Source organism: Marmota marmota, unplaced genomic scaffold (assembly GCF_001458135.2).
Source record: "Marmota marmota marmota unplaced genomic scaffold, marMar, whole genome shotgun sequence".
Classification (NCBI taxonomy): Eukaryota; Metazoa; Chordata; class Mammalia; order Rodentia; family Sciuridae; genus Marmota; species Marmota marmota.
Genome location: NW_026000005.1, coordinates 176,042 through 189,478, shown reverse-complemented (window position 1 = coordinate 189,478; position 13,437 = coordinate 176,042). Strand labels below are relative to the sequence as shown.

The window sequence follows — 13,437 nt, the reverse complement described above, 5'->3', positions numbered from 1 at the left end:
ACTAATTATGAGTTTAGTTTTTTTAGGAATTTCATACCAGAAATTCTAGCTATAAAAATTTCCAGCACTGGGGAATTAATTCTTATGATGCTATTCAGTTGTCATGTTAGAGATAGGATTTTTTTGAAAAAGGAATTTGTTTTCTGTAATGAGTTGATCACCTAGGCAATATGACCCTGCTTTGCACCAAAGATGTTATGACCCATATGTTGAACACACTACCTGCAGACATAGCAATAGTAGAAGGTAGGTCAAAGATTGAATGGGAATTGTGTTCATATTTCATGCAGGTTGCTATGGTTCCAGCTAGAATCTTGTCTGCAAGAATCTGACAGGATTTTCCCTGAACATATTTTACATTGTTTTCAAACCTGAGTCTCTCCAAATGGCATGTAGGAAGCCCCTAGAACAATTAGAATCTAAGTAAAATCAGTGGCTAAAGAATTATTTTAAAAAAATGAATAGCTCTCTGAGATAATCATTTTCATTCTGTCATCAATTTCACACATATTTACTGAGCTCCTGCTACATGTCAGGAACTGTTCCTGGCATGGCATTTATAGGAGTGAACAAAAATGGGCCAGGCCCCTGTCCTCGTGAAGCTTGCATTCTGGCGATTTCTTGGAATAACTCGTAGGTTGACGTGGCCACTCAGGTGCATAGGATGACAAGGATGATGACTTCCAGAAAGCCTTCGTGATCCTCCAGACACTCCAAGCTAAGTGCCTTTCTCTGTGCCCCTTTAACACCCTGGGCCTCTCTCAACTGTTTAGAGCAGCTGGTATTCCAGCAGGTTGCATTTGTATTCCAGTCTTGCCGCTCATCAGCTGTGAGACCTGGGGCCAGGCACTCAGCCCTTCTGAGCTTAAGAACTGTAATGGTCCTTCCTGAGCACCTACTTTTTGCCAAGCACTCTGCCACATGTTTTATATAAACATTTAATTTAGTCCTCCCACCAACCATTCAAGATAGATCTCATTATTACTCTCTATGAATAAGAAAACTGAAGCCCAGTGAGACCATCTCACGGTCAGTCATGTGGGTAGTAAGTGACAGAACCCAGGAAGTCTGCATAGAAAGGAGCCTATAAATGTTAGCTTCATCAAGCCCAGGACTTGGGTGAGGCAAGTGATGTGGATTGTATGAGTAAAAGGTCAGATCCTGTCTTTTGTTTTTTTAAAAAAAAGAAAAAAAAAACCTAAGTTGCTGAGGCTAGCTTTGAATTTGTGATCCTCCTGCCTCAGCCTCCGGAGTGGCTGGGATTATAGGTGTGCATTCTGTGGCTGGCTCCCTGCTCAGATTTTGTCTTTATTTAGTATTTTGTTAGTTTGTTCATCATGAATTTTGTATTTGGTTTTTATTTCTTGAATACTGCATTAAAATATTATTCATCTCATTTGCTGAGCCTTTGAGCACCCATTTAAGTTTTGTGCCCATGGTACCCTCACCTCACTTTAGTCCCAGTATCATTAGCATCACATCTGAAGAGGGAATTACCTGTCAATTTGCCCTGGCCAACCTCAAAGATCCTTAAAGATACCACCCATGTCTTGTTTCCATAAAGCCTAGAAAAATCTTGGCACAGAGTATATGTTCAGTAAATATTTGTTGAACTCAACTTTCTGCTTCACAAAAATTTTAAAAAGACTACTTTCTATTCAGCAAGAATGGAGGACTAATAAACTCTTCAGTTTCCAGGTAGCCCTATTGGCCCACTGTGTATATTATTATTGGCAGCAATACTATGTATTACTATATTTTCATATTAACCATGGCTGTGGGGTGTTGAGTATCTACTAGTGCTGAACACTTAGCAGAGGACTTGTGTAAAAATCTTACCACAAAACTAGACACTGAGATTCAGCAATCTAGAGTTACTTACCCAGAATCTGACAGTAAGTGACAGGAAGTGACAGCATCAGGCCCAAGTCAATGTGAGCCCAAACCCTGGCACTTCCCACTCCTCTGCCTCCCTTTCTATTTCAGTTCACAGTCAGTGGTGGTGATGTGACAAAGACATCATGGTCACTAAGGAGGGAGTGGGCCAAATGAAGAAAATGGTAGTTTACAAAAAAAGGTCCGCACACTCTCGTCCACCTAAAGAGGAGGGGGTTGTTTGTTTGATCCTTTCATGTTACTGCACCCTGCCATCTCTGCTGACAACCATGGGGGTTCTCTTGGACGTTGTTCCATGCTTTTGTGTGTCCTGGGCCTGCATCCACTTGAAGGGATAGGTCCAAGACCTGTCTGTGTCTTGGATGAAGAAGTGAGCTACACACTTGTCTTCCTGACCTGACCCCTTTCAGGTAAGTTGATGAGTCAGTCTGACCAATGAGCAGAGAGCCAGAGAGGGTCAGTTGGTGATGTGTGCACCAAGCCAGACACAGGGGAGCTGGTGGTTCACAGCATTGTGTCCTTTGTCCTCCCAAATACAAGGGGTCAGCACTAAGTTTCTCAGATCCTATTCTGATTGCCACCATAAATGAACGGTATGTTGTGGTGGTATTTTCAAAAATATATTCCTTAAAACATCAGTACTACGTGGAATCCCACAGTTTAATAAGGTTAAACAGGCTTTTATACCTCAGTATTTTCAGTGCCTTCCAAAGGGTAGTGTCCCAAAGAGAGGCCTCACCGTGAGGCAGCATGCTCACACCTACTGGGCCAGGGCTTCCTTACTGGGAGCAGCTCTTCAGATGGTACTTTGTGTAGGATGTGGTTTGGAACATGGAGCGTGGTGAGCCTTTAAATGCTGTCTCCTTGGGAAATGCCGAAAGGGTGAAAACTTGGGACAAATTCTTAAAATGGTGATGAGCTCTTTTTTTTTTTTTTCCTTTTTCACTAGAAAAAAGAGTCATATAACTAGATTAAAAATCTTTTGGAAATAGGAATAAGACACCCTGTTTTCACAATTTTAAGATGTTCCTTGTCTTTTCCATATCTGCACGTCTCCAGATCCATGGAGCATGGGGGTTGCCTGTGTGTTGAACACTGAAAACCTTCTGACATGTGCTAAATACTTTGCATGGGTCATCTCATTTAATCCTTGCATAACTCCATGAGGTAGCAGATATAGTTCCCATATCAGATAATAGGGAATGAGGCTCAGAGGGTTTAAGTAGCTTCCCAAAGTTGCACAGCATGTGGGTGACTGAGCCACTGTTTAACACAGTTACTTTCTGACCCCACAGCCAATGTGTTTAAGCACTAAAGTAGTGAAATAGTTATTTTCTAACCTGGAAAACAAATATTTGTCTTAAATTTACTACCAGGGAGTTTATCTTATCTTGGTTCATCATGCAAGCTCAATTCTGTGCTGAATGATAGAAAATATTCCAGACTGTTTCTGTTTTTTATTTGTCCTTGCATCCCTTCTCTGACTTTCACAAAGTGTCACGGGGGCTTCGCAGCACATAATCCTAAATGCAGTACCACATTGTTTTCTGTTTTATGGCCCTATAATCTCCTTTGTTGTAAATACATTCAGAAATGATTGTGACTTTTTCTTGAAGCCTCAACATTTAAAAAAAATGATTTATTTTGATAGTGCTTTAGCCTCATGATTTCAAATATTAAGTTACTTGGTTCAGATGGTCTTATATTTTCCCCATAAATGTGTTTATGTCACCCCACAGCCCGAGAAATTTCATTTCAGCTGGTTTTTTCCCCCTTTCTTCATTTGATTTTCCTGCAGGAGGAGAACTGAATTCTTTGAACTTGTCAGTAAAGGAGAATATGATTGGAGCATCAAAAACCATCGTGATATATTTCGGTAAGAAAAAGCTTATGTTTATGTGTTTTTTCATTAGTTGAACATTTAGTCACACTTTTCTGACAGCACTAAGAGCATATAAGTTATTTTTAAAATAATGAATCTTAGCTTACATTCAAAACATTCTGAAATTAGTTAAATAACTAGAGATAAGATAAAGAATGCGTCTTTTTTGTCTTACAATTTATTTTTTTGCCTTCTCTCCATTGATCTCCCTCCAAAATTAGAAAATAATGTTGGAATTAGTTCAGCTTCAACAAGCCATCATTTTTACTTTTTCCTGGGGGGCGGGGCGTGAAGGGGTGCAAGTAGGGAGGCTGGGGATTTGTGAGGCTTAGAAAGCAGAGTCATCCAGCACAAAGAAAAATGGAGAGCTAATTTGGTTTTTCTTTAAAGCCCATAGGCATTGTGGATAGAAACCAATCAGAACCACCTGAGTGGGGGACGGGGGCCTGGAATTAGGAAGCCTGTTCTAAGCTGCAGGAGACCTCTTCCCAAGTGTTCAGGAAGAGTAGCAGCAAACCATTGTTACACTGCAGTGTCCACAGCCCCTCCAGGTAGTTAGGTACCTTTCCTCTACTCAACCCCATCCTTCCACTGACTCCGCCTCAGACTCCACCTCACCTCCCCAGACCTTCTGTGGCTCCTCCTTCTCATACTGCTGGATTTTACTGGGGAAGCCTGAGAGGCGACATTAGGACACACTGTGCATAACCAGGCAACCACTGGATCTGGATCGGAGCAGGCTTTCTGTCACAGCCCCTTGACTGTTACAGAAGACCTCTGCCCACAGCTCAGGAGCACAGGGCTCCACCCACCCCGTTCCGCAGCTGTCATCATGTCATTGTCTCCTGAATTCTCACCAAAGGGCCCTGCATTTTCCTTCTCTCTACTTTGTTTTTAGTTGATGATGGACACAATGTCTTTATTTTATTTGTTTATTTTCATGTGGCGCTGAGGATCGAACTCAGTGCCTCACACGTGTTAGGCAAGCACTTACCACTAAGCCACAACCGCAGTCCTCTTTGTGTCAGCTTTACGGACTCTTCAATGTCCTTTGGTAGGGGGGAAGCACCCCACTACTAATTCCTTTGCCTGCCTCCACCTCCCCAATCCCACACCATCAGCCTTGCAGCACCATTTCTTGACTTTGGCTTCCATTTTCAAAATCTAGTTCTCTCTCTCTGACCTCTCTACATCTGAACATATACTTCTACCTCCTCTAGAGAAACATTATCTGTAAAGCCTGCCCCTTCTCCAGGTCCCATCTTAGTTTCCCACTCTTCGCTGGCACAATCCCTTGAAAGGGAATTTCTTTCTTTTTATGTGATTTTTTTAAATTTCACGAGTAGTTCTATGAATACATTTTCTGTAATAAACTAAATCATTACAGTTACAACCCCCAATCTCCTTTGAGCTCCATACCAATTCCTGTACACATACCAATTCCTGTTACACAGCTAAATTTTGTTATCAATTTGTTGTATCTTTCCATACCATTTCCAAAGCATTCATATACTTGTATACCCTTGGGGAAAAATATTGTTCAGTGTGAATTTTTTTTTTGTTCACGTTAACATAGATCATATATTTGCATACCAGTCTGAGCTTGCTTTTTCATTTAACTGTGAACCGCCTAATTCTTTCCATGTCTTTACCTCAATTGTCTTTTATTGTGACATATATTCCAAAACTTGGAGATACTAGCTATTCCTCCATAGAGGAATTAAGTCTGTGACACATGATTCTTCTCCTTTCAAAGTCACCAAATACCTAGTCTTTGTTTTCTAGTCTTTGTTCTCTTTAGTTGGCTTCATAGCCCCTAATTGAGTTGTCCTCTTAAATCTCTCTCCAACTTTAGATTCTGCAAAACCATGCTGACTCTCCCTTCCCCTTGGCCCTTCTCTTCCCTCCCCTTTGTCCTTTGCTAGCCCTTCTTCCTCCCCACCAACTGCTAAAGGTATCTAAGGTCCCCTAAGGTCCCCTAAGGACCTGTCTTTGATTCTCTTGTTCCTCAGCGTCCTCAGGGTTTCAATGACCATCTTCCCAAAAGACCCCCAGCTTGTTTCTCAGGCCCCTCTCTCTCTTCTGAGCTTCATTCCTAAAATTCCACTGCTCATTCAGTGCTCATCTCCATCTGGATGTTAGACGTTTTCCTGCAGAAGTTTTCAAACATTTTTTGACAAGAACCCCCTCAGGAATAGGGTAGTGCCTATCTGAAGTTGAACAGATAGTAACTGGGTAAATGTCTTTGCAGAATTACTTTTAATTAAATTCTTGTTCTAAATCTATTTTAATGCTTCATTTCAAATGCTATCCAAATGAAAAACTACATCTCACAAATCAAATTAAAGTTTATCACCAATTGTTGTAATTATTTTCTTATTTTCTAATTATACAAAGATTTTTATTAAAATTATGCTAAAAATATCTTATTTGGAAGCACAATATATAAAATGGAGGTGTTTTCATGCCCTCATTCCCTCATCACATGGTTAGATCCTGAGCATGGATCCCCAACAGTGGGGCTCTGCCAAAGTTCTATCTATAGAGAACTTTAAGATAGTAATAAAGCCAACCAAAGATCAGTTTGTTTTTCATCATTGCCATATGCCAACAGTTCTGAATGAAGTCAATGATGAACTTCTTCTTCCTGAAGAAAATCTTTGCTTGTATAAATTCTAAAAAATTGCTGAGGTTACTAATAAAGATCAAAACCATTGATATGAAAGCTTCAAATTAGCACATTTATTACTTATCCTTTTATTATACATAAATTATAAGCTAAATCCAAGAATACCTGAGCAAACAGTTGGTCCTGACACAAGTGGCCCAGCTACATGCTTTCAAGAGTAAGGTCCTCTCTGGGACCTTTTGAACTTGCTCTGGGTGTGGTTTGTGCCTCCAACCTTGCGGAACTTCACGTTCCTGATTTTGACTCAGTGTGTACTGAATAAACAGTGACAGCACTCTGGTGGGAAAGATGAAGCATGACTTGCCTTCCTTCTGTTCCATCATTGAGTGTGTGTGTGTGTGTGACCATTTGTGGGTTTTATTTGTTTAAAATTTAAAACAGTGAAATGGGGTGCAGACTGCTAGGCATAATATTTTTATGTGGTGAGTGCAAATTTCAGTTCCTACGTGAAATCTTTTGCTGAATTTGAGTATATCTTTAAAATTAAAGTTTCTTCTTTTTACATTGCTGATTGTTTTTAACTGCAGAACTAATCAAGAAGATAATTATCACTAGATTATTATTGAAATAATTTTGGCATACAGAGGAAAGATATGTTGAAAATGATCTGCTGAGAGCAACAGAGACGCTGGGTTTTCCCACCCTACTTAGAACAGGGACAGTTGTACCCTCATTCTTGCATACCATTCAATCAATTGCACTAAACAGATTGACACAACTTCACTGTAAATTGAACTACAATTTAACAGTTGATGCAAACTCGCTCCCTGCCCTGTTACTGTAGAAAGGAACTTTAACTTTAATTTTAACTTCAACATAATTTTAACTTTAACTTCTGATACAGGATTCAAAAATGAGATAAAACCATGCATTCATGTCCTTCAGTTCTTCCTTCATAATCTTCCACCTGTCCTTTCATTTCCACTCTCCTTGACCTCCTAGGTACTTACCCATTGATGTTTCTAGCTGCTCTCCCTCCTGTCACTCTCTTTCTTCAAACTGTCTTCACAGCTTAAGTTTTCTCCCTAAAGGCCTAATACAGTCTGTCCCAACCTTGATTGACTTTCCACTGCCAATTGGGTAAAAGTTTTAGCCACTCCACCTATCCTACCTCCCAGCTTCTTCCTCCTCGAGAGAGACTTTCTATTCCATTTCTGTTCCTCATCAGACCTTGTGGATTCCAATCCTAGCTTTGACTCTCTAACTGTCTAACATTGGGAAAGTTACTTCACCTTTTTGAGCCATAATTTTTTAATCTCTATAATGGAGATAATAATAGTATCCTTGCCTCATATAGAAATTATGCCAGTCACCCAGAAGTGGTTGTTCAATAAATCCTAGCTATTAGAATTATCATCATCTGAGCACCTGGCAGATACTCAAGATATGTATTGATCAACTGATTAAGGCAATATGAATTTGAGAAGTATGTTTCAAATGCTTAATCAAATATAACCTAAATCTCAAGTTGTGATGTAAGTAGACCCCCTCAAGAGATGATTTCCTATCCAAGAGACGACAAAGTCTGATGCATTATCCAAAGTCTTGTCCCCTTGGGTTTGAAAGAACCTGAAATGAGAAACATTGGAGTGCTGGGAGGGGGTCTGGCAGTCGTGGTAAACACAAAATCCTGAAGGTTTTACTCACCTTGGGAAAATTACTTAAATCTCTTCATGCATCTCTTTACTTATTTGAAAATGAGAATAATAACCCTGAGGGTTGTAATGAGAATTCATTTAGCTACAAATTAGCAGTTAGAAAAGAAAGCATCTAGTACAGAAGTAGGCACATGGGGAGCACTTTAGAAATGCTCCTTAGAGAAAATAAAAAATGAAGACTGGATTGGTATGTCTTCCTTTGCATAATGCTTGGGGGTGTTGGGAATTCCATGCTTCCTAAGTGCTGCCCCTGTCCCAGAGGGCTGTGGATACTGGTGCAGTTAGCTTGTGCCTTGAATGGCCTATTGTCATCTGTACTCGGCCTGGTTCCCTGGAGGGGTATCCTGGGGAAGTTACATAAACCCCCCCTACCTTGGAGGCCCTCTGCCATCTGGGCAGCAGACCTGTTTCCAAGGCACTGGGATGAGGAGTGGTATAAAATGTTAACCCTGGGAGCAAGACAGGCCTCTGACCCCTAACAACACAGCCTTTCTTCCCAAAGCCGTCAGCCAAAATGTGATTTCCCAGCTCAAATCCTGTCTTACTTTTCATCACATGCTGCTGGTTTTAGCCCAAAGAAAACAGATCTGGGACAAGGAATGTGCTCCCCCTGCCACCTACCACATCAAATGATAAGCACTAGAACTATCCACAATTTGAATTGTTCCCATGTTTCCATGGTTTGGTATGAATCCTAGATAAATCTGCCCCTTGAAATTCTCATTCAAAGCATTCCTGTGCTTTCTTATGTGCTCAAATCAAGGAAAGCTGGAGCTGAGTGTGGTTCTTCATAATGCTTATAAAACATGATGGGAGCCAGGTAGTAAACCGGAGTGAAACGGCGAGGCTCTCCCTCATAAATCCTGGTTCCATGGAGCCCATGAAAATGAAGGAGCACTTATGTGGTATGTGCCTCTTCTCTTTGGTATGGGTTTTCTTCCATTCCCTTCCATCAGGGATGAGTTTGTAATGTACATACTGGAATGTATATATTGTTACATACAGATTCCCTTGCTTATCGTTTTTTTAAAAAATGATCTATTATAAATTATTTTCAAGAGCTTGCTTAGCTCAGGTAGAGAGCAAGTAGCTTTCCTTGATTTGCTGCAGACAAAACAAAAGGGCCACAGGAGAATGTGTGAGAGCTTTGTCTTCCTAAGCAGTGTGGCCTCATGATAGAGATGCTGAACAGCGGGGACTATAAACAGGGCTGCCCCTTGTTGAGGGAAAGAAGATGTGAGCTGGCCTCCTTTCCATTTTATTTATTTATGTATCTAGGACGGGTTTGTTTAGGAATGCAACAAAAGATTATTCAGGCTGTTTTGTTTGGTTCTGTTTTTCAGATCAATGTTAATGACAGCCTGTGACCTTGGAGCCGTGACCAAACCGTGGGAGATCTCCAGACAGGCAAGTGGTGATTAATGGCAGGGCTCAGCAGAGGAGGGACTGGTGGCGGGTGGGGTGGGGGAGATATTCCCAGAGCCCCTGACTGCCAGGCAATGAAACCCTAGTCAATTTGCATCAGTATTATTAACATGGTGTAAAAAGCAGCAGCAGAATCAGTTGCACTGCTGTTTATCGCAAAACCTTTTCTTCATTGTGCTTCTACTGAGCAATACTATTTCCATCTCTTAAGATTTTTTTGTAACATGCTAAATTGGAATAGCACCTTGACCACATCTTAAGACAAGCATTCAAAGATAATGTTTTTGAATAGGCCTGTTTTCACATCTGAAAAAAAAAAAAAAAAAAGAGCCGTGGGTGAAAAGCAAATTCTATTTTTCTTTTCAATACTATTTATATATCAAAGGACTTCACGGTCAAAGTATGCAGTGTTCGATTTGATTTGTACCCAAAAGGCCATGCCTTTATACCCATCTGTTTTCTGTCCCTGAATAAACATTGGTTTTATAGCAGCAATAGTTTTCCATCAAGTAACTACCCAACTCAAGATTCTTGATTACTGATATTATTTAGGGGTTAATAGCACTTTAAGTGCTCTTTCCTTGGTTTTATTTCAATATTTATTTATTTTTTATTGAGACAAGGTTTTACTATGTTGCCCAGGTTGGTGTCAAACTCCTGGGCTCAAGTAATTCTCCCACTTTAGCCTTTCAAGTGCTGAGATTATAGGTTTTTTGCTTTTGTTTTTCTCCTTTCTTTTCTTGGTACTAAGGATTGAACCCAGCACTTAACCACTGAGCCACATCCCTGGTCCCTTTTATTTTTTTAAGTTTTATTTTGAGGCAGGGTCTTGCTAAGTAGCTGAGGCCCTCATAAAGTTGATGAGGCTGGTTTTGAACTCACAGTCCTCCTGCTTTAGCCTCCCAAGATGTTGGGATTACAGATGGGTGCCATTGTGTCTGGCCTATAGGCATGTTTTTCAAAGTTTAAGTTTAAGTTAATTGGACTGTGGGGTACAAAATAGTAGCTTAGTATCTTAAGACTTAACATTTTAGGGAAATAAGATACATTCATATATCAATAAATAACTTTATTCTTTAAATCCCCTTTAAGATACAAAGAGTGACTATAGTAGGCTGAATAATGTCCACACAGAGATATCAGGTCCTAACCCCTGAAACCTGTAAACATTACTTTATGAGGAAAAGGTATCTTTGCAGATGTGATTAAAATAAGGATATGAGATCCTTCCTGGGGAGCTTACCCTGGATATTCAGCTTTTCCCAAGTCTCCTTATAAGAGACAGCAAAGGAGATCACACATTCAGAAGAGGACACAGCAATATGAAGGCAAGGCTGAGATTGGAACTTTGTGACCATAAGCCAAGGAAAGCTGGTAGCCCCTGAAACTGAAGAAAAGGAACAGATGTTCTCTTAGAGCCTCAGAGGGAGCACAGCCTTGCCAACACCTCAATTTCTGCTCAGTGAGCTTATGAAGAACTCCTGGCCCCCAGAACTATGAGAGATTAAATTTCTGTTGACTTAGCCACCAAGTGTATGGTATCGTTTGGTGACTTTAAGAAATAAATCCAGTTATTATCCTCATTTCACAAATGGGAAAGATGAGATTTAAAAAGGATAAGTAGTCTGAGGTCCTCCAGTAGTAGGTGGTGGACAGGGAATAGAGTCTAGTAGATTAAGCTACCATCCTTCATGATCCATCATGTTTTTGCTTTCCTACACATGATACATCACTCAGCAATTTTCAGTGATGCAAATGTGTCTACAGAATTGACTATGTTATCACTAAGCCCAAAAATCTCAACAAAGTGCTCATGAACATGTGTATCCAGAGTTGATTGGCAGCTCTTTGTCCTCATCCAGACTGGGCTGATGGAGCAGTCTCTATCCGGATCATTCTGGAGGAGCCCTGGGAGGATCTTGCTCTGCTAGTTAAATGCTTTCTTCAACAACTGAGTGGCCCCAACAGCTCACATAACCCCACTCGACATCCTTCAATGTGTCCAGCAAACAGAAAGCCAGAATAGCTGGTAAAAGCAGAACTGCCACAGTCTGCCCTTATAATCACCAAAAACACAACTCATTCTCCTTCTTGAAAACAAAATGTACTCATCCTCTCCCCAAGAAAAGCTGCATCCCATTAGTCATGGCATCAAACTCCAAGTCCAGAATCTCTGAGTAATATGTGCTCACCTCTACAAAATGTATGAAGGAAAATTAAACACCTACATATGCCCAGATACAGTGGCTAACATCCACTCCAAACACAAAATACTCATCACACACTCCCATTCAGAAAAGGAAGCTATGAGCCACATTTGGAAGTCAATGTTCTTGGCAAATCCCAAACCCCATGGGACATTCTTCATGAGGGTTGTCCTCATGCTAGTGGGCTGGGAGATGCTGTCCAGTTAATTGTTTTCCATACTCTGGAAAGTTATTCTTATCTGCAGGTCAGGCAGCTTTTCTCACCCTGTTTCTCACCCAAAGATGGCTGAGGGTCCAAGACTTTCTACATAAACACAAGATCAGGGATGCTTTGGCATTAAAGTTCTCTCAAACATTTAGTCAGCTTCCTATATATATTTTATTCTAATTATTTCCATTTGCCAATAACCATATACAGAGCTCTTTTTCATAGAAACATTTTAGGTGTTTTTTGTCACTTCCTTATAATATTGAGGAATAAAGAAATATAGTAAATAGACTTTTCTTTCTCTCTCTTGTGATTTAATCCCTAGTACTTTGGGCCTCACAGGTTTCAGTGAGAGAACCATGTTAAATTATTTCTTTGAGACATTTTTGTCCAGTTCTGTTGTGTATCCCCTAGTTCATTCAGAATTTTAAAGTATAGATGCTTTGGCTATATTTTTAATTGGATTCTTATTGTGAGACTGAGTCTTAGTGTACCTTTCCCATTTAAAGCATACCTTAATTTTAATGTTTATGTTTTAAGGTTGAGAAGCAACTTAATCTTCCATCTGTACAAGATCTTGTATTTTTCTGTTATCTTTCATTCCTAGTTACAAACATGCTGGCCATTTTCCAAATTCACTCCTGTAGAATACCTAGTGAAACAGTCCGTACCAACCAACACATGCTACTAACATTGTTTCTAATCTCTTTGCCTAAGACTATAAGTTTATTCAGAATACTGTTAGCTTCATTGCAGTGGTAACTACACAAAATTGTGTAACATAGATTGTGATCCTAAAACCCTCCTCACTGATTAATGTCAAGCTTATGCCACATACTCCAAGATGTTTTCTTTCTTTTTTATGCAATTGTACCTTGCTTCTATACCAATTTTTTATTAGTCAAGTTTAGGCTAAGTGTTGCTGCAATAACAAATACATTCTGAAATTTCAGTTGCTTAACATAAATAGATGTTTATTTCTTGCTTATATCACAGTTGAATACAGATTGGGCATTTCTCCTATAAAACTCTCCTCCATTTGAGTTCTGGTTTTAATTTCATTGGAACATATTTGAAGTCACAAAAAGCCACATAAAGCAGGGTAACTGTGAAGAATCTGTGTAATTGGTAGTATCTCAACATTTCTACCTACTGTGTGGAAAGATTGAATTTGAGAATAGACTGCAGAGAAGAGGTAGGTGAGGAAAGTGTAGTACTGTCTGGCTGCCATAAGAGGGAAGAGGTGGAGAAGTGAAGATAGTGGGGAAGTTTCTCACAAAAGTAGAGAAGACTGAAAACTGAGTGGGCTGAGGTATGAAGTGCCAGGGCCTTTGGAAAACCCAGTGAAATATGCCAAGAACCCAAGAGCTAAGGAAGCAATAGCCCACGTGGGACAAAAAGTGATGTGGCAAAGTTGGAGGGAAGGAACAAAATTTCTTTTTTCTCTTTCTCTTCTTTCTCTCCATCCCTCC

At 40.1% G+C, this 13,437-nt stretch overlaps 1 protein-coding gene across 2 annotated transcripts in view; it reads left to right on the top strand.

Moving 5' to 3' along the window:
- Pde11a (phosphodiesterase 11A) overlaps positions 1-13,437 on the top strand; it is a 381,408-nt gene that overhangs the window by 325,302 nt on the left and 42,669 nt on the right. For both annotated transcript variants that reach the window (XM_048808008.1, XM_048808009.1), the window contains exons 16-17: positions 3,695-3,772; positions 9,469-9,532. In XM_048808008.1, the coding sequence (XP_048663965.1) occupies positions 3,695-3,772; positions 9,469-9,532 (142 nt within the window). The remainder of the gene's footprint in view (positions 1-3,694; positions 3,773-9,468; positions 9,533-13,437) is intronic.